The sequence below is a fragment of the Sturnira hondurensis genome, unplaced genomic scaffold (genome assembly GCF_014824575.4).
Source record: "Sturnira hondurensis isolate 20B ecotype Veracruz unplaced genomic scaffold, ASM1482457v3 Scaffold0001721, whole genome shotgun sequence".
Taxonomy (NCBI): Eukaryota; Metazoa; Chordata; class Mammalia; order Chiroptera; family Phyllostomidae; genus Sturnira; species Sturnira hondurensis.
Window position 1 is genome coordinate 1,674,313 of NW_028074352.1, and position 27,415 is coordinate 1,701,727.

Genomic DNA, 27,415 nt, shown 5'->3' on the forward strand with positions numbered 1-27,415 from the left:
ATTAGCTCACCATCAAGGCAGATATTTAAGGAATACACTTGGTCCTTACTTAACATCATCAATAGGTTCTGTTACTTTAAGCAAGATGAGGTATAACAAAACCAGTTTTACCATAGGCAATTATTATAAACAAGAGTTGAATTCCTACAGCATCTTATCAATGTTATCATGAAATGATATTAAATGAATCAACGCTAGCTCTATTGTCCTCTGTACTAAATTTTTCCAACAATAAAGAGCTGTCTTAGCAAGATTGTTCAACATCACAATGTTGGATAAACACAATCTCATCTTCCTTCCTTCCTTATTGTGTTTTAACTGCTTTTGTTCAGATTCTTAAGTAATTTTCCACTGAATTATTTGCCATCTTATTTTATTACATACATGTACATGGCTTTAACAAAGTATTGAAAATACTGCCAAGTTTTTCCTGTTATTGTACATACTGCCTCCTTGTTGACCATGAGCAGCACTATGACAATACACGTATGTAGGGCTGATTAAGGAAGGCTGCCTACCTCTCCGCCTGCCCGGGACACAGATTCAGCACTACAGTGCTGGCCACTCAATAGAAGTGCAGCAGTGAGGCCCACAGCCTCTACAATGTGTGGGTAGGAGATAAGAGCAAAACTTGAACCAACTCAGACACTAGTGTTCAGAGTAAGCATTTTCAAAATCGAATACAGCCATCAAACATTAATTTAACAAGAAAACATTCTAATGTCAAATATGAAAACAATTTTCTATCAACATAATATCTAAAAATAACAGAAAACATTTGTTGAAATGTAATTATAGTTACTTATAGATACCATGTTCCAGAGATCTAATAAAATCTCACAACTATCTTTACTGAAGAACAAAATTTTAATTTCTCTGATCATTTTCTCATTCATTTTTTAAAAAAGATTTTATTTATTTATCTTTAGAGGGGAAGGGAAGGAGAGAGGGAGAGAAATATTAATGTGTGGTTGCCTCTCATGTGTCCCCTGCCAGGAACTGGCCTACGATCCAGGCATGTGCCCTGACTGGGAATCAAACTGCAGTTGTTTGGTTTGCAGGCCTGTGCTCAATTCACTGAGCTGCACCAGCCAGGGCCATTTTCTCATTCTTATCTTAAATAAACTAACTTTAAAAAAAACAAAACACTTGGATCTCAACTGTATGTCATTCATTTACTAATTTTATGATTTTGGAAAGTACCTCAAATTTCTAATGCTAACTTTATCATGTGAAAAAAATTATATTAACTCATAAGAGTAGAAAAATTAAATAAAATAATCTATATAAAGGGCCTAATATTACAGTTAGCGCATACAGCCCATCAAATTGTAGCTACTATTATAATTATTAAATTGTCATTACTATACTACCAAAATCAAGTGAATGAGGACAGCAGTAGTCTAGATACTTAAACCTGAAAAAAATCAAAGAAGTCTAATACTAATATATAGTTTCAAATGTGTATTTGAAAATACGGAATAGCATAGAATCTTGACAACTCCAACAATGGAAAGGAATTATATTGAAAGAGTCAGAATAAAATGTCCACAGTGAAAAGAAAGTTATGGTTAACACTTAATAGCTTGTCTTCCATTGATAAGACACTAATTCCCATAGTGCAATGGTAGGAGTAAACTATCTGCCAGGTTGGGCTGGATCTCTGGTAAGCACAATGCATCTGATGTAGTTAACAGTTACAGTCATACCCTTTCAGTAAAACTTGAATTCTTAGGATCCCTTGACCAAATAAATGTTGAAAATTACTTTTAAAGAGGAGCTTAGGATTCACCTAGTAAAATTATATTTTTATCTTTAACATAAAAAATAAATCAAATGGGGAAATATAATTATTTTAAATTATATTTTACTGATTATGCTATTACATCTGTCCTGATTTTCCTCTTTTGCCCCCTCCACCCAGCATCCCCCCCACTCCCTCAGGCAATCCCCCCACCATTGCTCATGTCCATAGGTCATGTGTAAAAGTTCTTTGGCTACTCCAGTTCCTATACTGTACTGTACATCCCCATGGCTCTCCTGTAACTACCAATTTGTACTTCTTAATCCCCTCACCTTTTCACCCATGTCCCCACACCCTCCTCCCATCTGGCAACCATCAAAATGTTCTTTCTATCCATAATTCTGTTTCTGTTCTTATTTGCTTAATTTTTTTATTCACTTTTTGATAGATATGTATTTTTGCCAGGTTACCAAAGTAACCTGAAGGTGAGTGTGGATTTCCAAATGCCATGGAAGTGAGAGCCTATAAGAGCTCCAAATTCAAATATCTGAAAAAAAGACCTTCCAATTATTTTGAGGAGCAATAAGATGGCCACATTGCACTTTGAAAGAGATAGTGTTCTCAGCCACTAAGAACACACTGAGCCATTGCGGTTGGCCCACTCCAAGTCACTGACTCAGTGATCAGTAGACTGAGCATACAACCAGACTGCTGCCTGCAGTTTCCTGTTTATGATTAGGCCCATCACTGGTAGTTCCATCAGTAGTTATCATTTGTGCCCCTGATGCTTATGTTCCAGACAACAATTAAGAGGCACTGCTGGCTGCTAGGAAGCTAGTATAGAAGAAGACATTCATCTCAAAGGAAGCAGAAATCAAATCTACTGGGGTTCACAGGTTAACAATAATGAACTGAGCAGGGTAAGTGGTATTCACATTTGAATGCCACCTCTTGACTGAGAAGAGGTGTTATATATGGCTCAGGTCTGGACTTTTAGAAGAAAGGAAACACAAATGCATAAAAGAAATTCACATTTTTTACACTGGCACACAGATCATTTCTCTCTCTGTCTCTCTCTTTTTTCCTACAGAGTCCTTTCATACAATCTGACTTTCACACATCACATCAACTAAGAAAGAAAATGATGGAGAATAATGTTACTAAGATAAATTTATGGGTTCTAGTACATAGTAATAATGAGATGACCCTTAAAGAGAGATGAGTTGAGGATGAGTTAGATCTCATATGATGGTAGACTAGAGGGACTAATTTATACAAGTCACCATGCTCATGTGAGTGACAGTAGTTTGCAGACATTCACATACCCTGCCTCATCTAGTAATTCCATGCTACAGTGATGAGAAAATGGATGCCACCGGGATTAGAGGACTTGCCTAAAGATATAGCAGGAGGAGAAATCCCATCTCCCCCGCCTGCTAGTTCTGTAAGCACTGGACTGCTTATAAATGGAGTTGATCAGTGTAACCCAGTATGTTGATTGGAACTCTACCCCTAAGGGATATTCACTGGGATGAAAACCCACAGCTCCCTGAGGATAAAACTTGACATATAATATCGGGCTCATAGGTGATTTTTACTAAATGTGTGATGAACTAAACCAAACCTGAGTTTGAATTGAGTGAGGGAATTAGTGTAGCACTGAAGGCTTCTAATTAAGGCATCTACCCATTTCTAGATTTCACTGACTTCCTATGTCTTCCTTTACTTTTTATTATTCCTCTCTCCCTTCCTTCTTTCTTTCCTTCCTTCAACAGTTATTAAATAGCTATGAGATGCCAAGCAGTTTCTTATGTGCTAGAAATAAGCATGAATAAAAGCAGAGTTCTAGCTCTCATGCAACTTACATTCTTGTGAGGAGACAAACATAATTTATAGAAGAAAAATGCTGAGAAATGCAAGTTGTGAGCCTTCAATAGTATATGTTGAGACAGACTGGGAGGGAGGATCAAGCACAGGTTTCTCTGAAGAAGTAATACCTGAAATACTAGGTGAGGGGGTGAGTAGTAGTTATTCTATGAATCTTGAACTGAGGGGGGAGGAACCATTTAAAAAGGAAAGAAGAGCATATGCAAAGATTCTACAGCTAGAATAAAGGATAGCACACTTGAGAAACTGAAAGGAAGTTAGCGTGGATTGAATTCACAGAGCAAGAGGGAAGAATGAAACATTTTGGGATCATCTATGTAGGGGCCTATAGGTTGTGAAAAGATTTTTTAATAGAAGGTGACAATCATATTGGAAAATCAAAAATATTACTTGGTATATGGGAACTCTGTATTTTTTGCACAATTTTTCTATAAACTAAAACTAAAAATAGGGTATGTTTAAAATGTCAGTGGCTACAATAAACAAAGAGTGAGGGACAGAATTTTGTCTGAGAACAAGCTAGGAGAATTCTGCCCTAGTTCTAGTTCTCTAGTTCTCTAGAATCTGTCCTAGTTCTCTAGGACAAAGTGGGCCCTCCAACATGACCAGATTAAAGAGGAGAAACAAGTAATTGTGACTGAGAACACATGGGAAGTGAAGGGGTAAGAAAACCAGAAATCTGGTGTCCTTGAAGCCAAGGTAGAATGTGTATCAAGAAAGCTGATTAAATGTGTCAAATGGCCTGATTGGACAGTTATTGTAAGGACTGAAACTCAGTAATTAGATTTAGGAAAATCAAAGGCCATCGATGACATGAATAAGGAAGATTCTGGTGGAGTAAGATGGGAACAAAAAATAGATTGAGGCATAAACAAGAATTGGAGAGGGTGTATGTAGAATACAGGGCAGTTTTGTTGCAAAAAAGACACAATACACATGAGGTAATAAATAGTGGGAGAAGTGTGGTCAAGAGATGATTTTTTTAAATCGAAGTGTAACAGGGTACAGAGCGAGAGTCCCCTGAAAATAGAATAGCCTCCACAATCCTTGATTGAGGGAAGTGGGAGAGTGGATGGTACTGTGTTCAAAATACATTGCATAACAATGGCAAGTTAATAGGCAGGCCCTCCTGGAAGGAAGAGGGCTGCCACCTAGGGCAAATGGGGAACTGACTGTGAAAATGCTCAGGGACTTGAGACAGAGGCAGGGGGTAAATGCCCACCCTGAATGTTCATGCACTGCTAGGAACTTTTGACCTGACTAAAGATGGCAGCCAAAAGAAGGTAAAAGACACGGGGGAACCTGAAAAAATGATGGACACTAACACATCATAGAAGGGGATAGATATAAGATCTCACAGGCAGTTGTAAGCTGAGTATTTAAATGAGGGCAGACTGAAAGAGAAGAGGAGAGGCAGCTATGGGTCTAGAGTAAGAGAGGAGAGGTCTAAAAGCCAGAAGTCTAGTGAGCTGCCAGAGCTGGTGGTGTGGCAGGGGACTTGACCAGACACCCAGATTCATGAGAGATGCTTGGACCTGGACTTTGACTGGGAATGCTAAGCTGTAGACTTCTGATTTTTGGAAAGACAATACCTCTGACTGGCATATTCTGAAACTGGCCTGGTTTGAAAAAGGGGGGCAGGATCGTGTGTTTTGGGGTTGATTTTAAAGGGAGTAGAACTTAACAGCAGAAATCTGCCAGATATTCCAAATCAGTATATCCTTTAAATAAACAACCCCTTTCCTTTTTTACCAAACCCTTGCATTGGGAATCACACTTCCTGACTGCAGGCAATCGAACCCCACAGGTGTTCCAAAACAGCATTGGTAGGGTTCTACAACAACATGAATAATAGTATGATTGTACACTCATATTTTCAAAGTTTTAGTATGTATGAGGTTAATTTTTTAAATGAAAATGCCAGTTCCCAGGATATTCTTGTAAGTCTATGTGAATTATCTATTATTAGATTATCTATATTGGATAATCTATTTATCCAATATAGAAGACAAAGCTAAGTAACAATATGGAAACAATACAAACAATAGATTATGGCTCCTAAAAAGGTAGGAGTAGATGAAATTCAAAAAGACATGAAGAAGTGGACTTGGGAAGGGGAAGGGATCATTGTTCTGCTATAATAGAAGGGAAAAACAAAAGACCAAATGTCCCATGAAAGTAGTTTTGTAATTTGGTAATACCAAATTTTGTAATTTGGTATTAGGAAATCAGGAAACTTCCATAAAATTAAGTTGGCAGTAAGGTTATCTGTGAGAGAGAAAGGTTGATCAAAAATAAAATACGAAATAAATCAACTATCCAAATAATCAATTTGCATCAGTTATATTCACATCAAAATGAGTTATTTGTCTTTCAGTCAAAGAACCCATTGTGACAAATCACAGCCCCTAGATTAGAGCCAAAAAGCCCCCAGGCACAGTTCTGCCATCATCTCCCCTGTGATTCCTGTAAGCAAGTGACACATCAGAAATAATGAGTCATGAGAAAGACAATAATTGGTGGTGGACAAAAGAACCCTATATTATGTTATGCCCCTGCACTAATCATTTCCTAAAGCCTTAATTGCCCACATGGATACTCCTTGCTCTTCTACTTGCTAAATAACAAGTTGGTAATTCAAATACAGAAGGCCTGGGCAACTGGATAAGATATATCAAGGGCTCCCTTTGGCTTTCTCTCCCTGACTAAACATCACAGTTGTATTTAATGCACGAGTATGCTACTTTTAGAAAGGATTTTTTTCCCAATAAAAATTAGTCTGAACTTAAATGAAAAATCCAAAGATAATGACACAAAGCCAGATGTCTAGTCTATTGCTTTTAGGCAAAGTGTTAGAAACAAACAGAATAACAACAAAAACAAAGCTAGAAATAAAATTAAGGAGATTTTTAAATCCAAGGACAGGATTTAATTTTCAGAAAGGAGTAGGATATAAAGTATCAAGATATATATATAGCACATAGACACAACAGTATGGTGATAGCCAGAGGGAAAGAGGGTGAGGGGAAGTGGAAGTGGGCAAAGGGGGGATGAACAGGAATGGAAGAAAATTTGACTTTGGGAGAAGGGCACATGATACAGCGTACAGATGATTTGTTGACTTGTCCAATTGAACCCTGTATGGTTTTGTTGACCAATGCCACCCCAATAAAATCAATAAAAATAATATATTTTTCTTTGTGCACCCCCCATTTCTATTTCACATGCTTTTAGTTAATACTTCGCTTCCTAAATCACTCACATTTTCCAACATTTATGAAAGGATCAAGTGGAATTCTGGATTGTGGCTTACCGTATAAACAGAAAAGTCATCCTCTTTCTTTGAAGAGTAGAATGGGGTTTAAGTGGTCAGTAGTCAACATGAGGAAGAGTTTGCCTCGTACAGATAAAGAGAAGCCTATGGAAGAACAGTGAAGTCTCGTCTCCTTTTTCACACTGTTAGGGTCTGAGTTGTGTTCCCTCAAAACATGTATGTTGAAGTCCTAACTCCTGGTACTTCAGACCCTGGCCATATTTGGAGGTAGAGACTTTAGACACCCCATCTAATTTCAGTTAAGATAAAATGAGGTCAGTAGGTTAGGCCCTAATCCAATCTAAGCTAGTGCCCTTATATAAAGGAGAAATTAGGACAGAAATGGGCACAGAGGGAAGACCATGTGAAGGCACAGGGAGAACATGGCCATCTACAAGGAAAGAAAAGAGGGCTTCAGTAAAAACAACTCTGCTGACACCTTGACCTTGGACTTTTAACCTCCAGACTGTGAGAAAATACACTTCTGTTGTCCAAGCCACACAGTCTGCAGTTCTTTGTTGTAGCATCCCTAGCAAACTAACACACACTCTTCCTACCCACCCCTCTTTGTCCCAGACACATAAAATGTAAAATAGTGCCAGTCAAGTAGGAGCTGAGGGAAAAATCTTCTGTCTGGGACCAAAGGATCCTTAAACCAGTGCCATTCCATGATAAGATCTAGTGACTGTCCTCTAATGTTGGTGAGACCTATTAGACCTATAGCTGGTTTGATGCAATTTGAATGTAACATGGAAGTTTGAATTTGGCTCTATTACTCTGACGTTTGAAATACAAGCATTGGTTAGTATTTAGTTGTATATTTTCACAAATTAACTGATTGCCAGTATGAGGGCAGCCTCATGTCTAAATGTTGCCCAATTCCCTGGGATTCAGGGCTCCTCCCAGTTGTTTCTGTAACAGGAACAACCTTTGACCTTTTGCTTCCAAAATTTCCCTGTCTTTATAATCCCATCTAAGACAATTTAGTATCCAGCTCTTATTCATACATGGCACTCTTTAAGCCATCGTTCACAAATGTTTGTACTTTTCACTAAGATTTACACAGGCAGAGAAAGTCCTACACTTGTCTCTTTACATCTTCAACACAACCTTAAGAGGAAGGAGGTATGATTACTTCATATTCACTAAGAGGAAATGGTGGTTTAGAGCACCTAGCAACTAGCTCCAGTGGTGGACCTGGGATTTGACCTAGTCCTATCTAACAGAGAAACCTCATACCTTTCTCTTCTTTCTTAATTGGCCTCCTGAGTGGCCCCTGAAGCCTTCTTTTCTCACCAACAACTCTCAGTCTTCCTCCCATTGGCATCTCTCCTTCCATGTTACTGTGAAACAGGGTAGTTATGGCTCTATGCTCATGTCAAAGAGCAAATGGTTTTGTATTTAGCAAAGCAACCATCAGTTTGTTCCTTGTTTCTGAGTATGTTTTTGTTTTGTTTTATTTGTTCATTTGGTTTGATTTTTTTTTAAAGCCAGGAAGTCCAAGAACCCCAAGGACACATTTCTTTGTTGCAGATGGTCCTTTGGGATTTCACTTTTGGAAACACTCAGGAGCACTTTAGCTCATTTTTTTGTTACAAAAGAAAAGACAAATGAAAAAGGCTTCCCTGGTTCCCTGCATGTGAGACCAGGACCCAGTGGTTTGCCAGTTTCCCCCTTGCTGCAAGCTTCTTTCCCACTGCTAATGACAGAGTGTGAGGCTTGCTGCATGCTCACCCTCCTTGTTCTCCCATGTCTTCTTTTCCCTGTGAAGTATGTGCTTTCTCTTTTCACTCCCTTATTATTCTAACCTATTGGTCTTTGTCTCTGGCCATCGACTCATCCCAATACACACTTTCTCTAGCTAAGATACAGCTCAAAGAAGTTCTACCACAGAAAAATTTCTCGGAAAAACTCTTTTTTTATAATAACAACTGCTGATATTTGCTTAGCACTTTACTGTCTATTTTCTTAGCTTAATTAGATTATAAAGCCCTTTCCAATTATTGGATAAAAAAAGACAGGTGAACACAGTTTATGAATACATAACTAAAACTATGCCATAATAAACAGTAGGGGAATCACATTTATACCAAATAACTTGCCAATAAACAGCTTCTGTCACCAAATACTAAAAGATACTGTTGGTTTTAGTATTGAATGAAAGATGAGGAAACACAGACTACTTTCTAAGAAGTGTAGTCCAAATTAATGAAGTTCTCTAGTCTCTTGTCTCCTAAAGCAGTGGTCCCCAACCTCTTCAGCACCAGGGACTAGTTTTGTGGAAGAAAATTTTTCCATGGACCGAGTGAGGGAAGATGGTTTAAGGATGATTCAATCACATTACATTCAAGCTCACCTCCTTCTGTGTGGCCTGGTTTCTAACAGACCAGGACCAGTACCATCCATACCCCAAATGTTAAGGACCCTTGTCCTAGATCATTGGAAAAAAAGCTACAATCAAGCAAATGATTCAGAGTGCAAGACACTTTTGATTTTGGCTAATCCAATACAATTATTACACAGATGATAAACTGAGTTCTAGTTTACTCATTAATTCAACAAGCATGCATTGAACATATACTATGTGACAGCCACTCTGCTGGGTACTAGGGATAGAAGGTATTGTTTCTACTTAAAAGCTTTCAACTTAATGGGAAAGAAAGAGAATGAAAACAATTTTAAAAACACGAGTCTCAAGGAGAGTGAATGGAAGTGCAGAGGTCACTAACTTTTAAACCCTTAACTCATTTCTTCATTTGTCATCCTTATTTCTCATTACTCTTGGGTTTTGGCCTCTGTTGTAACTACACAATAAACCTATCCACATTCTTACTGGTACAAGAAACCTGTAGCATGCAGCAGTTTTGTGGGTTCAGAAGGGTGTGAAGCTTGGTTTTAGCATTTGTTAGAAATGTGAGTTCGTGCCACTGTTTACCAGTGAGTGGGATGGTACTATCACAAGAAGAGTCATTGTTAACTGAGCCATGTAGATAGCCTGACCTACAGTAGTGCAGCACCTGTCATGAGGATTTCAGTCAACATTAGCTACAAATATTAAGGGGGTGTTTTTCATACTCATGTTGCAGAAAAAACTGATGGGATATGGGGTAGAGAGATATTAATAAACAAACTACCCCCTGGGAAAACAAATTTGTTAGTTTTACCAGTAAACAAAGTATTGTCATTTTCTGTAACATGCTTAGATCTTTAAGATATGCACAGTGTAAAAAGCAGAGCTTCAAAGATACTTCAAGCTTATTTGATCTTGAAAAAGATGCTTCCATCACAAAATATTTGTAAATGTCTCCATGAATTTGTGTGCACTGAACAAAGCATGGGAAATGTTTTTCATGCTAGGCACACCCAATATCCTATTAATGATATGCATTTCTTTAAAAGCCATAAAAGAGATTTTAGCTCTGGTCAGGATCTAGAGTTCTAAATGAGCTAACACACAGTTTAAATAGAGAATTTCAGTTCAGTGACTAAAACTTTTTAGGTTCATCATGACTAATAAAAAAGACATTATTCAATGATGGAGCTTCTATATAAAGATGGTGGCAAACAGCCCCTGGATCCTGAGTTTGAGGCAGTCAGTGGGTAATGCCATGGCCTGGGGAGACAGGCTGTCTCAGAGTTCTAATTCTGGCTCCAGTGGCACCAGTGAGGATTAGTGATTTATATTAGTATCTTCAAGCTCTTTTCATAGATTTGCTTCTTTATCTAGCCACAAGAGTTGACGAGCTATGGCCCATGGGCCAAATGTAGCCCACTGTCTATTTTTTTTTACATTTTTAAGTTATTAGAAAAAAAGTCAAAAGAAGAATAATCCTTTTTTTAAAAAAAGTTCTATTTTTAGAGAGAGGGGAAGAGAGGGAAAAAGAGAGAGAGAGAAACACTGATGTGAGAAAGAAACATTGATGGGTTGCTTCTTATATATGCTGACCAGGAACTGAACTCACAGCCCAGACAGGTGCCCTGACCAGAATCAAACTGGTGAACTTTTGCTTTGTAGGACAAAGCCCAACCAATTGAGCCACAATGGTCAGAGCAAGAATATTTCTTTGTATTTGAAAATTATATAAAATCCAATGTCAGTGCCCATTAATACAGTTTTATTGGAACACAGCCATACCCATTTGTTCATATTACAACAGAAAAGTTGAATGATTGTAATAGAGACTTTATGGCCGATAAAGCCTAACACGTTTACTCTCTGTTTTTTTCCAGAAAGCATTTGTTGACCCCTGGTCTAGCACATCTAATGAATGACAAATGAAATGGGAATGGATCCACATGTCTACACGGTGAGAGAGTGATCTACAGTTAGCACTTCTTGTAAGAGTGATCATAAGATCACACTTTTAATCCATTTATACATGACTAGAATGCCTTGTGGTTGACAAGGCATTAACCAGAATTTTAAGAGATTACAAATATCATGTGATTTCACTCATATGGGGACTCTAATAAACAAAGTGGACTAACAAGGAAAATGGGGACAGAGTCGTAGATGGAGAGCAGACAACAGTTAGTTAGAGGCAGGAGGTTAGGGGTTGGAGGGATTGAGCAAAAAGGAAAATGGACTCATTGACTTGGATAAAAATGTGGTGATTTCATGGGGAGGAGCATATAAAAGGACTAAATGGCAATGAAAAAATAAAGATTAAATAAAAAATAAATAAACAAAATATTCTTTAACCATTTTAATAGTCTCTTTTAAATGTATATTTTAAGGCATTTTAGGTAGTGAAGGAAGTTTGAAAGAAAAATTTCAAATACATTTTTATATGGGTGAACATATATTATATCAAATATGCATTTTCAATGCACGTATTTAACTCATGTTCAGAACTACTTGTGTATCTATAACTATGTTTTCATACCATAAACAACTCCTACTCACATTCTCTAAATAATTTGCACACATTAACTAACAAAAACAGAAAAAGAAATAAAAAAAAAAAGACAAGACCACAAGTGCCAGAGCAGCCTACAGATGTAGGCAGACAAAAAAAAAAAAAAAGATATCATAGTTGTCTTTGGATAACAAATATAATTGCATGGATTTTAAATTAGCTTTACTGACACAAAAAAGAAAGAATGATAAGATAAAGAGAGTATTATAAAAGTAAATGCCTTAGCAGCATATTTAACTAATGATCAAGAAAATTACTTTTATGTTAAAATATCCCACATTTTCATATAAAATAGGCACCAAATTCTGGTTTACACTTTTAAGTGATAGCACATTAAGAAATCTAAGACTTCATTTGTTCATCATAGAAGGAGTTGCAGATACAGACACAAATGATAAACTTTCATTGCTGATGTCACATAATTATCTCAAAAACTCAAAAATTTGCTCAGCTTAGTATCTATAACATTTCTCAGGCGGCCAATTACATAGTGTGGCTGCACTGACCATCTAAGTAGGTTCATTTTGGGAAATTAAAAAGTTTAGTTTCCAGATCCATAAAATGTTCTATCCAGGAAGTTCTTTGGTAAATGTATGAAACAGGTCTGTAGAGTTATAATCATAGGACTAGAAGAAACCAAAAACAGAATCTGGGAAATAAAAGTTAGAAACTGATTAATAATAGGGCACATAAATACAAGTAAAAAAGTTGTCATGTTAGACATGTATGTATACAGATGAAATAAATAGAGCACTGGAACATAAGCAGCTAAACATAGATAAAGAGATAGATAGATAGAGATAATGATAATAGAATATTAATAGTCTTGGTGTCCAGATTTAAAGTATAGTTATTAAACTGTAGAACAAAATTGGGTTTCATGGAATCACTAAAGCCCCTAAAAGTGTTTGCAATTTTGGTACGCATATGCACTTTTTAAGAGATCCACAATGCATCTGTTGGATCATCAAGCACCCATGTTCTATAACGTTTCATTTAGCTCCTAAAAATTCTTCTGGAAAATAATTAGAATAAAAAAAAAATCATTGAAATTTATAGAAGTAATATGTAGCTGGCTGAGGTTATTGAACATAATTAGCATAGTCATGGCTAATGGTGGGGAAAATGACACCTTTGCTTTTTTGAAAAGCTTAATTTCATTTCCAGGCAGATGAAAATCACTTTAGATTGCCCTTCAAAGTTTGTCTTTTTTTCTTTGTTTCTATAGATAATAATTCGCCCCTCATCTCATTTTCTTGTGTGTTCCTCTTTTCTTTCCTTGGAGGAAGGAAGAGAATAAGAAAGTTCTAGTACTTATTGATTTTGAGCATTGATCCCCAATGGGGCTTTGAGAGTCTGAAATATGGATAATTACTTTTGAAACCCATAATAGGTCTCTGCTTAGATAATATCTATGCAGGTCGGTGAACTGATTGACAACAGGTGTGCTTGATGCTAGCTAGACAGTGAGCAATAACTTAGCCAGTGTGTAAAGCAAGTTGGTAAAGAAGCTGGGACTATTTGTGCAATGTGAGTCCTGTAATGAAGAGAAGTAAACCCTAGTGTATTGGTTTTGTGTACAGAAAAAACTACAGATATATTTCTCCTTTAGTATATTCACATGTAAACAAAGACATTGGAGTCAAGTGTGTTTTCCTCCTTTTTCATAAAAGTATAGTTGTGGCTTTATGAACATGCATTCAGAAGTACTACAAGTGAGCATCTTTATTCAGTACTTATTTTAATAATAGGCATAAACACAAAAATAGCTGCAAACAAATAAAATGCCATTGTCACTTCAAGTGCCAAAACTCTTTCTCAGTGAATGAGTTAAGAAGTGATAAAGGTATATTCATTTTAGCTAATAATCATAATAAAGTTCACATTATATTTTACAACTATGCATCAAATTCTAATATTTCTTATTTTAAATATATGTGTGTGTGTGTGTATACACACACACACACATATATATAAAACTTTATTTTCTGGGAGCTTTACTTCTATAAAGGTAAATCAGTGATGCTGTACACACATGCACACATACAAATACACTCACCGCCTGGCTACTAGCTGTTTTACCTTGATAAAATTACTTCTCTGTGCCTCAGTTTCTTTTTCTGGGAACGGAAATAATAAAATAGGCTGCCTCGTAGAGTTTTAGTAAGAGTTAAGTAAAGTGATACACACAGAGAGCCAGGACTCGCCTGGGATACAGAAAGCTAGCTACAGAGGCTGACACGGATACTCGATGCTCTGTCCAAATCCCAGAGGCTGGTGCATTGACTGCTGGTGGCCTTCAAGGAAACTGTCCTCCACTGCAACAGGAAACTACTTCACCCCAGCTTATCTGTTTCCTCTCCCCCCAGTCAGTGACTAGATGAGCCGATGCCAGGTAACAAGTTTGGTTTCTCACTTTAGAGCAACTCTGAGGGACAGCCCAGCTCTAGGGCTCCCCATAGCACCAACTGAGACCTCAGGTGCCGTGGTATTACGGGACAGGTTGTCCTTCTGCCCCATCCTGGTTTCCTCACTTCCTCACGGATGACATATTTTCAGAGAGCACTCCCCAATAAACATTTGATCATAACTCTCCATCAGAATGTGTTTCCCAGAATCCAGGCTAAGATTATAGATAGCTATAGATTTAATACATTATCTTCCCATTATTTTGGAATTTCTAAGATTTAAATATAAATTTTAAAACTGCTATAAACTCACATTCTAAGTTGAAAAACAACAACAGAAGTTGGGCCAAGCCACAAACCCTAGCAGGGTTTATAGAGAGAATGCATTTCAGAGAAGAAACCCAAATCCCATTTTCCTGTCCCTGACTATTACAAGAGGAAGATCAGAAAAGTGGAGGTGCTGCTTGGAGACAACAGTTTTCAAGATAAACACTATTTTTCTGGTGGGGGGAGGAAAGGACTTTCTCTCAACTGTCAGTACAAGTCAAAAAAGCATGAGAGAGGTGCTCATACATTTTGAGCCAGGAACTGCCAGCTAGAACTGCCAGCCACCACTACTGCAAGTTGAAGACTCGCGTGAAGCTTGGCAAGCCACAGAAACTGCTGGATCTGAAGCCCAGGCACCATGGAGAACAGGGCAAGGAGGCAGGTGGAGAAAAGCAGCAGCAGTGAAAACAGCCTGCACTGCTCTTACTTGGCAGATACACGAATGTCCTGGTTGCTGAATAAGCATGAAGAAAGCAGCTGGCCTTTGACCTCTTTTGTCAGAATCCCATCCAACAGGAGCATGCCCAGGGTACAGATTCCTATCATGTGAAGTGCATTTCCAAATCTAGGGATATTGGAAAATCCACAAATGCACTCCGTGAGAGAGTCAGCATTTGGGGAGAAGTGTAATAGGCAATCAGTGTTAAGGGGCTATACTCCTGCAAAAGCTTCTGTGTAGGAAGATTACCTTCTTCCATCTGTCTCTTGTTCTCATTATCAAAGAGGAAGGCAGAGAAGTAGAAAAGAGAATGTGAGGTTTCCCACCACTTCAGCCACTAAAGCCACAGGGGTCTTTGCTGTACCCAGGGATGGAAAGATCCTACACAGCAGGAAGTAAGAGGTCAATGTGGCCAAGTTGGGAGTAGTGATAGCTGACCAAAAAAAAAAATTCATATGACTGACATTCCTCCACAAACCTGTCACAAATGTAGACACTTCAATAATATTTATTCATCCCCTTGCATTATACTGCACTAGGTGTTAGGGATGTGGTGATGAGGGTGATGTGGTTCCTAACTGGGTGGAGCACATCCTTCCTTGTCTCTCCATGCCTGTCTCTAGTTGTCTCTGAATCAATATTACTTTTTCTCCTTCTGACAGACTGTTTTTCTGAAAGCTAAGGCATCATCATTCCATTAATTACTCTTTTAAATTTTTAAAACACCACAAGAAAACCTTCCTCAGAACACATTTTGAGAGAAGCAAAGAGAGCATTTTCTTTCTTCCAGCACTATACATTAAAGATCTGCCAACATTCCTTTCCTCAACCACATTTCCCGAAAGCTTAGCACTTGGCCATGAATTCATTCCAGTCTAAAATTTGGAATGTCAGACAGTGAAGTCTCCAAATTGCCTAGTTGGCTAACACCTCCATTTTGAATAACGTGTAGAGAAATAGAGAAAAATATAGTGAAATGCTTTAAATCATGGCAGTATTCAAGGAGACAATTTGTTTTATAAGATAGCAAGTCTATAAGAATTTAATCCCAGGTTATGGTAGGGGTTTTTTTTTAGGTTTTTACAAAAGCTTTAAGCCTATTTAGAAATACCACAGAGAGTAAATAGGTAATATAGCCTGCCTCATAGAGTTGTTTGAAGAATCCTCAATTCTATTGAGAAATCTTGTTTTTCTTCTTTGCACATTATTAATATTTAATATCATAGGGTATTTCATACTACTAAAGCAAAAACAACAAAGATATGGGAACTTTAAAATATGCATCACGTATGTGAATAAACTTTATATATACATATGTGTACATATACACACATACACATGCATATATGTGTATACATACATAGAAACACACATGTACACAAATACATAAGTATGTATATAGTACCAGAATATTTGGCAAAAGGGCTTCCTGGAGGTTATTGTCAGTTTTGTTCGATATTACCATAGGCAGGTGGGATTAAAGTGTGTAATCCTATTTATTGCTATAGCTTGGGTAGTTGGGCTTGAAGTACTTGTCTATAAAGATGGAATAGTGTTGAATCTGTAAACACCATGTGCAGCATGGGTTTTCAGAAGTGGTGATCGAGGGAAGTCACAGAGAAAGCCATGCAGAATAAGTACATGTTATGAGGATATGCCATCAGGCAGGCCCGAAGAGGATTCTGTACAAGGCACTGACCACATTTCCACAATCTTTCCTGTCTCCTACACTTTTTGACAAATGAAAACACTCTTGCAACTTTGCAAATTCCCCAAGTCAAACAATTTCACAACTGGAAGGCTTAGACAATATTATCTTGTCATTTCCATTTGCAAAAATAAATCAAGTGTCAGCCTGTTCCTGAGTAATCCTGATTTTGAAAAATTTATTAAAATTATGTGATACAGATCCCCATATTTTCATACATATACAGAAGCATTTGCCTGAAATTCCATCCTGCTGTCAGGGGCAAAGCAATAAAAACCCAATGACCAAGATTAATGGAGCAGACACTGAATTCTCACTGTAGGCATCGTGAGTTTCCAAATCCCTCTTCAAAGAAGCATATGACACAATTCTCTTGTCACTTCAGAGTTATAAAACCTAATTTAGAAACTATACATATTGTATTAATGATTCAGGAAGCATCTTTGCACATGAGCTACAGGCTCATTTTTTTTTAAAGAACAACCTTCAGATTCTATATAATGCAGTATTGAGCTTCTTAAACTTTGCTCATCAAAAGCCATTATTTTCTATGCACTTCATGTGAAACACATGCCCTAGAACAGCAGTCTTGGAGGGGAAGTTTCGTGACTTCCTGAGCTGAAGACACAGCTGTCTCTAGAAGTCTTGACAATATCCATTTGTGTTATATCAGAACTTCTACACTGAAAGATGAATTCTCTACTCAGTTAGTAGACTGAATGGGAAAGTAGACCTTTAGTATTGGAGATAAGGAGTCAAAGCTGTCAGTTTAATATCATGCTCATTTAAAAGCTAACAGGCACTAATGTTTGAGAATAAATAAGGGAAGAAATTTCCTCTACTGATACTTCAAAGACTTTGCAACATCTGGAATCTGGTTCCATACAGTATACTCCACTAAGAAGTAAGTATAAAAAGATTTTAATAGGGCAAACAAGATTCAGGTTTCTTACAGCATGTTCTCCCTGGGGGAAAACAAATAACACGATTCGTCTGACTAACCTTTCTGCACTTCAGCTGCATTAATTAACCTTTAGTCATGGATTCCAAAGTGAGCCAGATGAACTCAGCGCTACAGCTGTTTTCATTGAGGGGAAAAATATGCTTTCACATTTTAGGTTCCTGGCATTTATAAATCTGGGGAAAATGTTTTGTTGACTGCCTTTGTGCCAGTATTATTGATATGTGCCACATATTGGTCACCCAAATAAATTCAAACTCACCTTGGGCTGTGATTCAATCAATATCAATATCACATCAACTGGGCCAGTCAGGAATCGCTATCAAAAGCACACCCATAACTTTCTTTTTCTTCTATCAGGGATTAAGGAAGGGGTAAAGAACTCATCAAAGAAGTAGATCATGGCCTTGAAGAAATTGTTGCTGGGTGAGTCAGAGATTTAAGTGGCGATCAGGTACTGAGAGAGGGGTAGATGAAGATTATTAGAGAAAATGAACAGATGGTGAAGAAGTTTAACTGCAGGGTCTGGTAACTTGGCAGAGACATCCTCATCTCTGCAAGCCAAACATGTGCAAGTGGTTCGCTGGGAGCAGAGTTGAGGTACAGAACTGTAACATGCTGTCAGTTGTTGAAGAAGGATTTTTTTTGTTTTGCTTTTGTAGCAAAAGTTTCTTTACAATGTAATTTTGTGAGAAAACTATGACAGGTAATCAGCTGGACAATGCATTTTACCTGTAATACTTCACCAAAATTTCATATTATAAAAGCACTGTAAAATTAGCTTTGTCTCCAATAGTTTCAGGGATGTTCTGTCATGACCTCTGGTCCCTCTGGGGTCTATGGACAATGGATAACCATGCAGCCGTGTGTGTGTATCTGTGTGTGTATCTGTGTGTGTGTGTGTGTGTGTTCACTTGTATCCTTGTACAGATCTGAGGTACACACCAAATTTGATACTTGCCTCCACAAATTAATGTTCTCAGCCATGACTCTAGAATAATAAAGACATTCTGACAAGTTTTCCCTTTTCCCAATATGAAACAGCAATAATGTGACCAATCCAGAAAATCATTTTACCTGGAACTACTTCAAAAAGGAATTTCCCTGGGCTCTCATCATTGCAGGGATGTTCAAGGACTTTATTTCCAGGCAGAAAAATAGTGCCCTGTGAACACAAATGTGCAAAACATCAACATTATTAGATGGCAAACACTGAACATTATCATCATCACAATCATCGTCAGTGAATATTCAAAGTACATTTATAACCCAGTGTATAGTAATATGTACCAGACTCATTTATATTCCCAACTAATCAAAATTCATGTAACAAAATCACATTCATTAAGCATTTAGCAAACATTTATTGACCGTCTAATATATATATAAGATGTACTAGGTGCTGTTTTAGATGCTGCATTCATTTTAAGCACCAATTTATTAAATGTTTTTTGTGTGCAAAAATTTTTACTAAGCATTCTACCAACATCATATTATTCATTAGAAAATGGTTTATTTTCCCCCATTTTACTGATGTGAAAACCAAGGCAGAGACTTTGAATAGCTTAGTCAATGTTATGATAACTTTCTCTTTTATCCCTTTTCTTTTTGTTATTATAGATTTCTCTCTTTAATGGATCATTTTCATGGTATCGAGATATATTTAAAACTCCATCCTATTATAAACATTTAGACTCTAGCTATCATTTCCCCCCTCCCCCACCCCGGCCTAGCAAAGAGTTATCTATACGGAAACTATTTCCTTATATGTATGCATTGCACTCTAGTTTTTGCACCTAGAATTCTAATTATGTGATTTGACAATTTTCAATCTTCAATGAACTTGAATTCCCAGGAGCACTGAGTAGTATTAACCACTCTTACTTGAAGCATTTTCTTTCTGTGGCTCCTTGTTTTTTTCCAGATTTATCTCTTTCTTTTCTGACACCTCTTTCTTTCACTGGCCCTAACTGACCTTTAAATATTATAGAACTTCAAAGGTCTATTCAATGGTTCCTTCTTTATATTCTCTTTCTTCTAAGCTATCTCATCTATGCCTATGACTTTAATAACCAGTTGTAAGCTAATAAACACTAGATCAATAATTCTAACTGAGAGTTCTTTGAGCTTCATAACTTTATATCCATGAACTTATTTGACATTTCTATTTAGATGTCCCAAAGCATCTTAAAACTAAAGTTAGTCAAATTAAAATGCAATTAATTTGCCCTGGCTGGTGTGGTTCGGTGGATTGAGTACTTGCCTGTGACCCAAAGGGTTGCCAGTTTAATTCCCAGTCAGGGCACGTGCCTGGGTTGCAGGTGGGTTCCCTACAGGCCAACTCCCAGCTGGGGGCCCACAAGAGGCAAATACATTGGTGTTTCTCTCCCTCTCTTTCTCCTTCTTTTCCCATCTCTCAAAAAATAAATAAAATCTTAAAAAATGCAATTAATTCTCATTCTGTTTACGCATTTCCTAACTCAGGGACTGGTGCCCTTTTCTAATTAGCTGCAAATGCCAGTACTGTTGCAGTCATTACCCCACATATCTCTGCTAACACCACTCCCTACCTAGTTCAAGCTACTATTGTCTTGCCTGGAATGTGTCAAACACCAGTTCACTGAATCCCCCATAATACTAAACATCTTTCAATCATTTTTTCTTAATGCAGTCAGAATGATCTTTATACAAAAATTTGATCTTGCAAACCAGTGTTTAGCATTCTGCCTGGCATAAGTTAATGGTACAGAAAAATGTACTGTTAAGTAAATGAGTAGCAAAGCCAATATTCAAAAGCAGTATGCAGGATTTAAAACCATATGCTCTTGTCCACTTTATTTTATTGTTCACTTTTCCAGCTCGAAGCAGTATTTACTTCAAGTAATATCTTCATTCTCCTTAACTTTCATTCTAGCTGGTTTGGCACAGAACATTATAGTCATCAACTCTGTCCCTCCTTCTGAGCGTGGAGTGATAAAGGAAAGTACTTCCTAACTAAAGCCCAAGGAATTGTAGGATAGAAATCTTTCTCTCCCCACCTGCTTACAAGAGGAGTGTCGATGCACTGCCTTTGTTTTCCTCCTCCACAAAGTAAATTTTCCTTTTTCTCATCATATTTAGTGTCCTCTGGCTCATGGATTCATTTTACTTCTTGGTATTTTTCAATAATTTTTAAAAATTACTAAATACTAGCCCTAGCTGGTGTAGCTCAGTGGATTGAGCGTGGGCCTGTGAACCAGAGGATCGTGGTACGATTCCCAGTCAGGGCACGTGCCTGGGTTGCAGGTGGGTTCCCTACAGGCCAACTCCCAGCAGGGGACGCACAGGAGGCAACCATACATTGATGTTTCTCTCCCTCTCTCCTTCCCTCTAGAGATAAATAAATAAATAAATAAATAAAATCTTTAAAAAAAATTACTAAATACTTTGAAAAACATTCATCCTAATTAAAACCTTTTATATATAGGTTTAAAACCTATATGATTTCTACGAAAAGTGATAAGTTGTTTCAATTGTGAGTTTATTTACTTAAATGATTTTGTGGAGCAATTAAATTTGTGATTTTGCTTAGTTGTAGAACATAGCATCTAACCTTCCAGATAGATAAAATATTTGTTTATGCATGTATGCACTTGGACATGTGCATAGACAGGGCTCCTGTTTAATTCTATGCCTTCAGATATACTTAAGAGCTTAAACTGTACTTGTGTTCTATAAAGTGAATTCAAGCCACTCTCCTGAATAAGTAGTTCTCCTGCATAAAGCCATTCTCCATGAAATCCTAAACTACCTCCCTTGGTAGTTAGAAGGCAGAGTAATGCTATTCTTTTGGGGGTTTTGCACATGTGAAGTAGCTACTCTGATTGATACTTTTATTTAAATTTTCAATTTTGACATTATACAGATTTCATACTTTGACAGTTTGCCAAGCAAGTTACAACATAAAAATAATACTTTAAATATCAGTAGACAATGTTTAGGACAGTGTACACTACAACTGACAGATATTTACTGTGCTTGTAAAATAAAGTCATTTAATTGAAACAGCTAACTTGGTCACCTTATATAGAGAACATATAATTAAAGTCTATCACTAAGAGAAGGGTCTTACTTGTAACTGTGTTCAAAGTATTTTGCAATGCTTACATTGCCAGAAAATACAGTTAAACAAAAAAGTCTACAATTTATACATCACCATAGATAACAAATATTAATACCAATGTGCCTTTTCTTATTTGTATCCATCGATGTATGTATGTGTATTACATATAGAGTAATTTTTACAAAAACAATAATCAAAATACACTTATTATGAACTTCAAAAGCAAAACCAAAAAATTTTTATTAGTTTTGTTATGGCAATTGAATTACTCACATAGTTTTTTAAAATTAAATAGCCCCAAAGAAGCTGGACCCAAGGAGGAACACACCAAGGTACATCATAATTACATTAGCCAAGATTAAAATGAAGGAGAGAATCTTAGAAGCAGCAAGAGATAAGGGGACAGTAACCTACAAAGGAGTTCCCATCAGACTGTCAGCTGATTTCTCAAAAGAGACCTTACAGGCAAGAAGGAGCTGGAAAAAAGTATTCAAAGTCATGAAATCCAAAGACCTACATCCAAGATTACTCTATTCAGCAAAGCTTTCATTTAGAATGGAAGGGCAGATAAAGTGCTTCCCAGATAAGGTCAAATTCAAGGAGTTCATCATCACCAAGCCCTTATTATATGAAATGTTAAGATTTATCTAAGAAAAAGAAGATAAGAAATACAAACAGTAAAATGACAGCAAACACACAACCACACCTAAAAGAAAAAAAAAAGCAAACAACGAAAACAGGAACAGAACCACAGAAATGGAATTCACACGGAGGGTTATCAATAGGGGAGTGGGAGACGGAGAGAGGGGGAAAAGGTACAGAGAATAAGTAGCACAGATGGTAGATAGAAAATAGACGGGGGGGGGGGCAAGAATAGTATGGGAAATGTAGAAGCTAAAGAACTTATATGTATGACCAATGGACATGAACTAAAGTGGGGGAATGTGGGTGGGAGGGGGTAAGCAGGGGGAGTGAACGGGAAAATGGGACAACTGTAATAGCATAATTAGTAAAATATGTTTAAAAACCCACACACATTAAAAAGGCCACTGAACAAAGAAAAAAATTAAATAGTATAGTATTTGACTGAATATACCACTTCTGCATCCTCTATTGTCATTAAGTTTTTATATTCCTTCATGTTATAAAGAACATTTTCATGAATATCCATGAAGCAAAATCTTTGAGCTCCTCAACTTACTCTTTAAAACAATTATCTAAGAGAAAAATTAGTAGTAAAAATTATGCACTGTTGTGTCAGTTTGGTTAATTCTTCCAGAGTTACTTTACATAGCTAACCAAAGAAATAAACAACTAATAAGCAAGTATAATTCAAATGCCTGGACTGAATTCAAAAGTACTCTATTGAGACACTACCATATGTCAAATTTCTAGAATTATTTCAGATGACATAGAGTATGTACAAAAAAACCCTCTCTAGTCTCAGTACAAGAATAATACAACACATAACAATGAAATAAATAAGTGCTGAAGTATGTAGAAAACAAACAAATGTAATAAAAGTTTACAAAGAGAGCATCATTAGAGCTCTTTGATTAGTTAGGAAAGATAATATAAAGGAAATAGTTTTTAAAGAAAAATAGTTTTTCAGATGTAGTGATTTGGGGAAAATCTTCCAAAATGGAAGAACTGTCATCAGCAAAGTAGTAATTAGAAACATATGTCCAGAGCATACTAGAAAAATAAGTAAAAAAGTTTTTACTTCCCCATTTTACTCATAGGGAAGTAAAAACTACTGGTGATGTTGAAGACACGTTGTGGAAAGTCTAATCCTAGGCAGAGGATGTTGCATATCATCTCCATAACAGCTGAGAACCAGAATTTGTCCTTGAACAAAGCAGGTGGAGATTTATAAGACCAGCCTCTTGGAAGTTTGTCACCATGAAGCAATTAGTTGACATAAAATGGCAAAGTCAAGACCTACACAAAGGTGTTGGCAGTAGAAATGGCATAACTTTCCATTAGAGATATATTTTTAAGGAATATGAAAAAAACTTGGCATAACTTAAACACTAAAAATGAAGAAAGAAGAGTCAAAAGGGACTTCAGTTTTTCTCTTCTGTGTACCTAAAAGAAATATGGTTCCTCTTGTCACAAATGGGGAAGACTCAAGCTCCCCGAGGCCCATGCACATGAAACAAAACTACGTGACATTCTTTAATTTTCTATTGGTAGCTATTTCCTAATTGCCCCTTCAGATTTTCTCTCCACCCATCCCTCTGTTCTGTACGTCAGAGGACTAATCTGTATAAATTGGATAAACCAGGTTCTCTTGACCTCTGTCTTCAGGATGGGTTTGAGAGGTCATAGCAGAAGGTCAGAAGACATCTGCTGACTTGTCTTTCTCCATGAGAGACAGCTATTTGGCCCTAGGTATGTGGGCTGCCTGAGTCCACATTTCCTTAAACTTGCAGTCTTCCTCAAGTTCTGTAGAGCTAAGAGTGGTAAGGGTTTCCTTCCTGTTTTTAGCCCCAGGTGTTTTCGCTATCTGTTAGTTTCTGTTAACCTTTACAACTCTTTGTCACTCACTGCCCCTTTAGAGGTGGGGCCATGGAATTCTGGCTGGGATCTTGAGTGAAGCTAAGGTGCCAGTGCCCTAAATTTTCTGAGTAGATTCCCTCATGATGTTCAATACACCTCGCTTCAAATTTTGAATGATCTTAGTGAAAGACCTCAAGAATAAGAAAGGAATGTAACATTTTTGATAGGAGTGCAGTACATATGGCAATAATTATGTATAATTACATGTCAATAATTAATCAGCAGAGTCAGAATGAAATTATACTTATTTTTATCCCTTCTAGGGAATATTCATTTTAGAAATAATCTTTCACGTTTCAAAATGGGGTACTATGTTATATTTTTTTATAGTTTGACAGCTAAGATTTGGCAAATGAAACATAATTCACAACCACACTAGTATTTTGTTTTCAGCTAAAATTGTTATTAGAAAAGACGCTCTTGTCTAGTTAGTATCAGATCGTGGAGCCAAAACCACAAGATACTAGGGTAAGGCTAGATGATGTTGAAAATAAGCATGGTGATCTTATTTTCTGAAAGTTAGATTGGTGAAATGATTTGTGTGCAGTGGTCTTGTTAGTTTCACAATCGTACTGATGAAATTTCTCTTCCAGCATGAACAACGATCATGAACCACACTTGGAACTAGGCAGTCTCAGCTTGCACAAAAATATACATGAAAACCTATGTATACTTATAGTACAAATAGGTTTGAAAATGAGATCAAGGTAAAATAAATATTATTCAACCATTTTTATTAGAGTTAAATAACTTGGTTTGATATTTTTCTTTGTAGCAAATAATCTCATTAATTTATTCAATGAATATTTGTTAACACTGAGCATGTGCCAAGCTCTATCTTAGGCACAGAAAATATAATAGTGAGGAAGCTGAACAATGCCTTTGCATTCCTGCACTTTAGAATCATTCAGGAAAGGCAAAAAAGTTTTAAATTACAGATAAGCCCCTGTTATGAAAAGAGTACATATGCTTATGAAAGACATAAAATTGTATCCACAAGTGCTCTGGCTATATAATAATCTACATCTTTAAACATTCCAACATCCAAATTATAGGGGTACCAGAAGGGGAAGAGGAACAGCCACAAGTGGAAAACTTATTTGAACAAATAATAAAGGAGAACTTCCCCAGTCTGGCAAAGGAAATAGACTTCCGGGAAATCCAGGAAGCTCAGAGAGTCCCAGAGAAGTTGGACCGAAGAAGAAACACACCATGGCACATCATAATTACATTAGCCAAGATGAAAATGAAGGAGAGAATTCTAGAAGCAACAAGAGATAAGGGGACAGTCACCTACAAAGGAGTTCCCATCAGACTGTCAGCTGATTTCTCAAAAGAGACCTTACAGGCAAGAAGGGGCTGGAAAGAAATATTCCAAGTCATGAAATCCAAAGACTTACATCTAAGATTGCTCTGTCCAGCAAAGCTTTCATTTTGAATGGAAGGACAAATAAAGTGCTTCTCAGATAAGGTCAAGTTCAAGAAGTTCATCATCACCAAGCCCTTATTATATAAAATGCTAAAGGGACTTATATAAGAAAAAGAAGATGAAAAATATCAACAGTGAAAGGGCAGCAAACTCACAGTTATTAACAACCACACCTAAAATAAAAGCAAACCAAGAGGACAGCTAGATCAGGAGTGGAACCATAGAAATGAAGAACACATGGAGGGTTAGCAACAGGGGGTTGGGAGGAGGAGAAGGGGGGAGAAGGTACAGAAAATAAGTAGCATAGACGGTAGGTAGAAAATAGGTAGGGGGATGGCAAAAATAGTAGGGGAAATATAGAATCTAAAGAGCTTGAGACATGTGGTCATAAACTAAAGGGGGGGGGAATGGTGGGGGAGGGGGTGTGTAGGGTAGAGGGGAATGAAGGGGGGGGATAGAACAACTGTAATTGTATAATCAATAAAATATATTTTAAAAAATAATCTATAATGAGGATAAAGCTTGTGTGCAGTAACTCTATTCTGGAGTCATGCTGCCCATTTTAGATTCTCACTATACCACCAATTAGTGAAGTGACTTCGTGCAAGATACTTATCCTCTCTATTCCTCAGGCTCTTCATCCTTAAACTGGGATAAAAATGGAGCCTATTTCATAACTGTGAACTATTACACACACAGTTTGTAGAAAAATGCCTGATGCAGAATACTTTTAGCTGTTTTTAATATTGACAAAAATTTTTTCTTATATTCTAGAAACCTCAAAGATATTTGGGGCCCAAATTTTGCTAATCCCCAAATGATGAGGTGATTATAGTAAAGGTTCTACATATATCTGCTAGTATTATCATCTAGTAGAATAAATGAGAAGATAAACTAATTAGAAATTTTTTTTAAATATTTATTTATTTATTTTTAGAGAAGGGGGAAGGGAAGGAGAAAGAGTGGAAGAGAAACATCAATGTGTGGTTGCCTCTCATGTGTCCCCTACTGAGGAACTGGCCTGTAACCCAGTCATGTGCTCTGACTGGGAATCGAACCAGTGACCCTTTGCTTCACAGGCCCATGTTCAATCCACTGAGCTACACCAGCCAAGGCTAATTAGAAATTTTGAAGTCAAATTTTACCATCATGTTTGCAAGCCTAGAGGATTAATCAAAGCAAATAAACCTCTAATTAATATATATGTTATAATTATATATGTATAATACATTATATATAGTAATATATACTATATTATATATAATAATATGTACCATAATGCAATGATCCCTCTGTAATACTGAAGGCATTCAGAATTTGTTCAAACAAATTCTTACTACCTTTCTTAATGTGACCCATGCCATTTTTGAAAGACTGTAGTTGGGAGAAAACATTCAAATCTTGATACAAAAGCCACCTCTCAAAAATTTCTACTCCACCTCATTCTCTTCAGAGTGAAATTCCCCCTTTTCTAGCTTTTTAAAAATTGTTGTTCAAGTACAGTCTTCTGCCTTTCCCCCCACCCCTTCCCACCACTCCATTTCTCCCCACCTCCCTCCCCTATTTCCACCCTCCTTTGTGTCCATGTGTCCTTTATAATTGCTCCTGTAACCCTT

At 37.0% G+C, this 27,415-nt stretch overlaps 1 protein-coding gene across 1 annotated transcript in view; it reads right to left on the minus strand.

Annotated features, from left to right (window-relative positions):
- Positions 1-27,415, minus strand: part of ARHGAP24 (Rho GTPase activating protein 24) — a 516,933-nt gene that overhangs the window by 267,942 nt on the left and 221,576 nt on the right. The window contains exon 3 of the mRNA XM_037030752.1: positions 18,784-18,871. Within this exon, the coding sequence (XP_036886647.1) occupies positions 18,784-18,871 (88 nt within the window). The remainder of the gene's footprint in view (positions 1-18,783; positions 18,872-27,415) is intronic.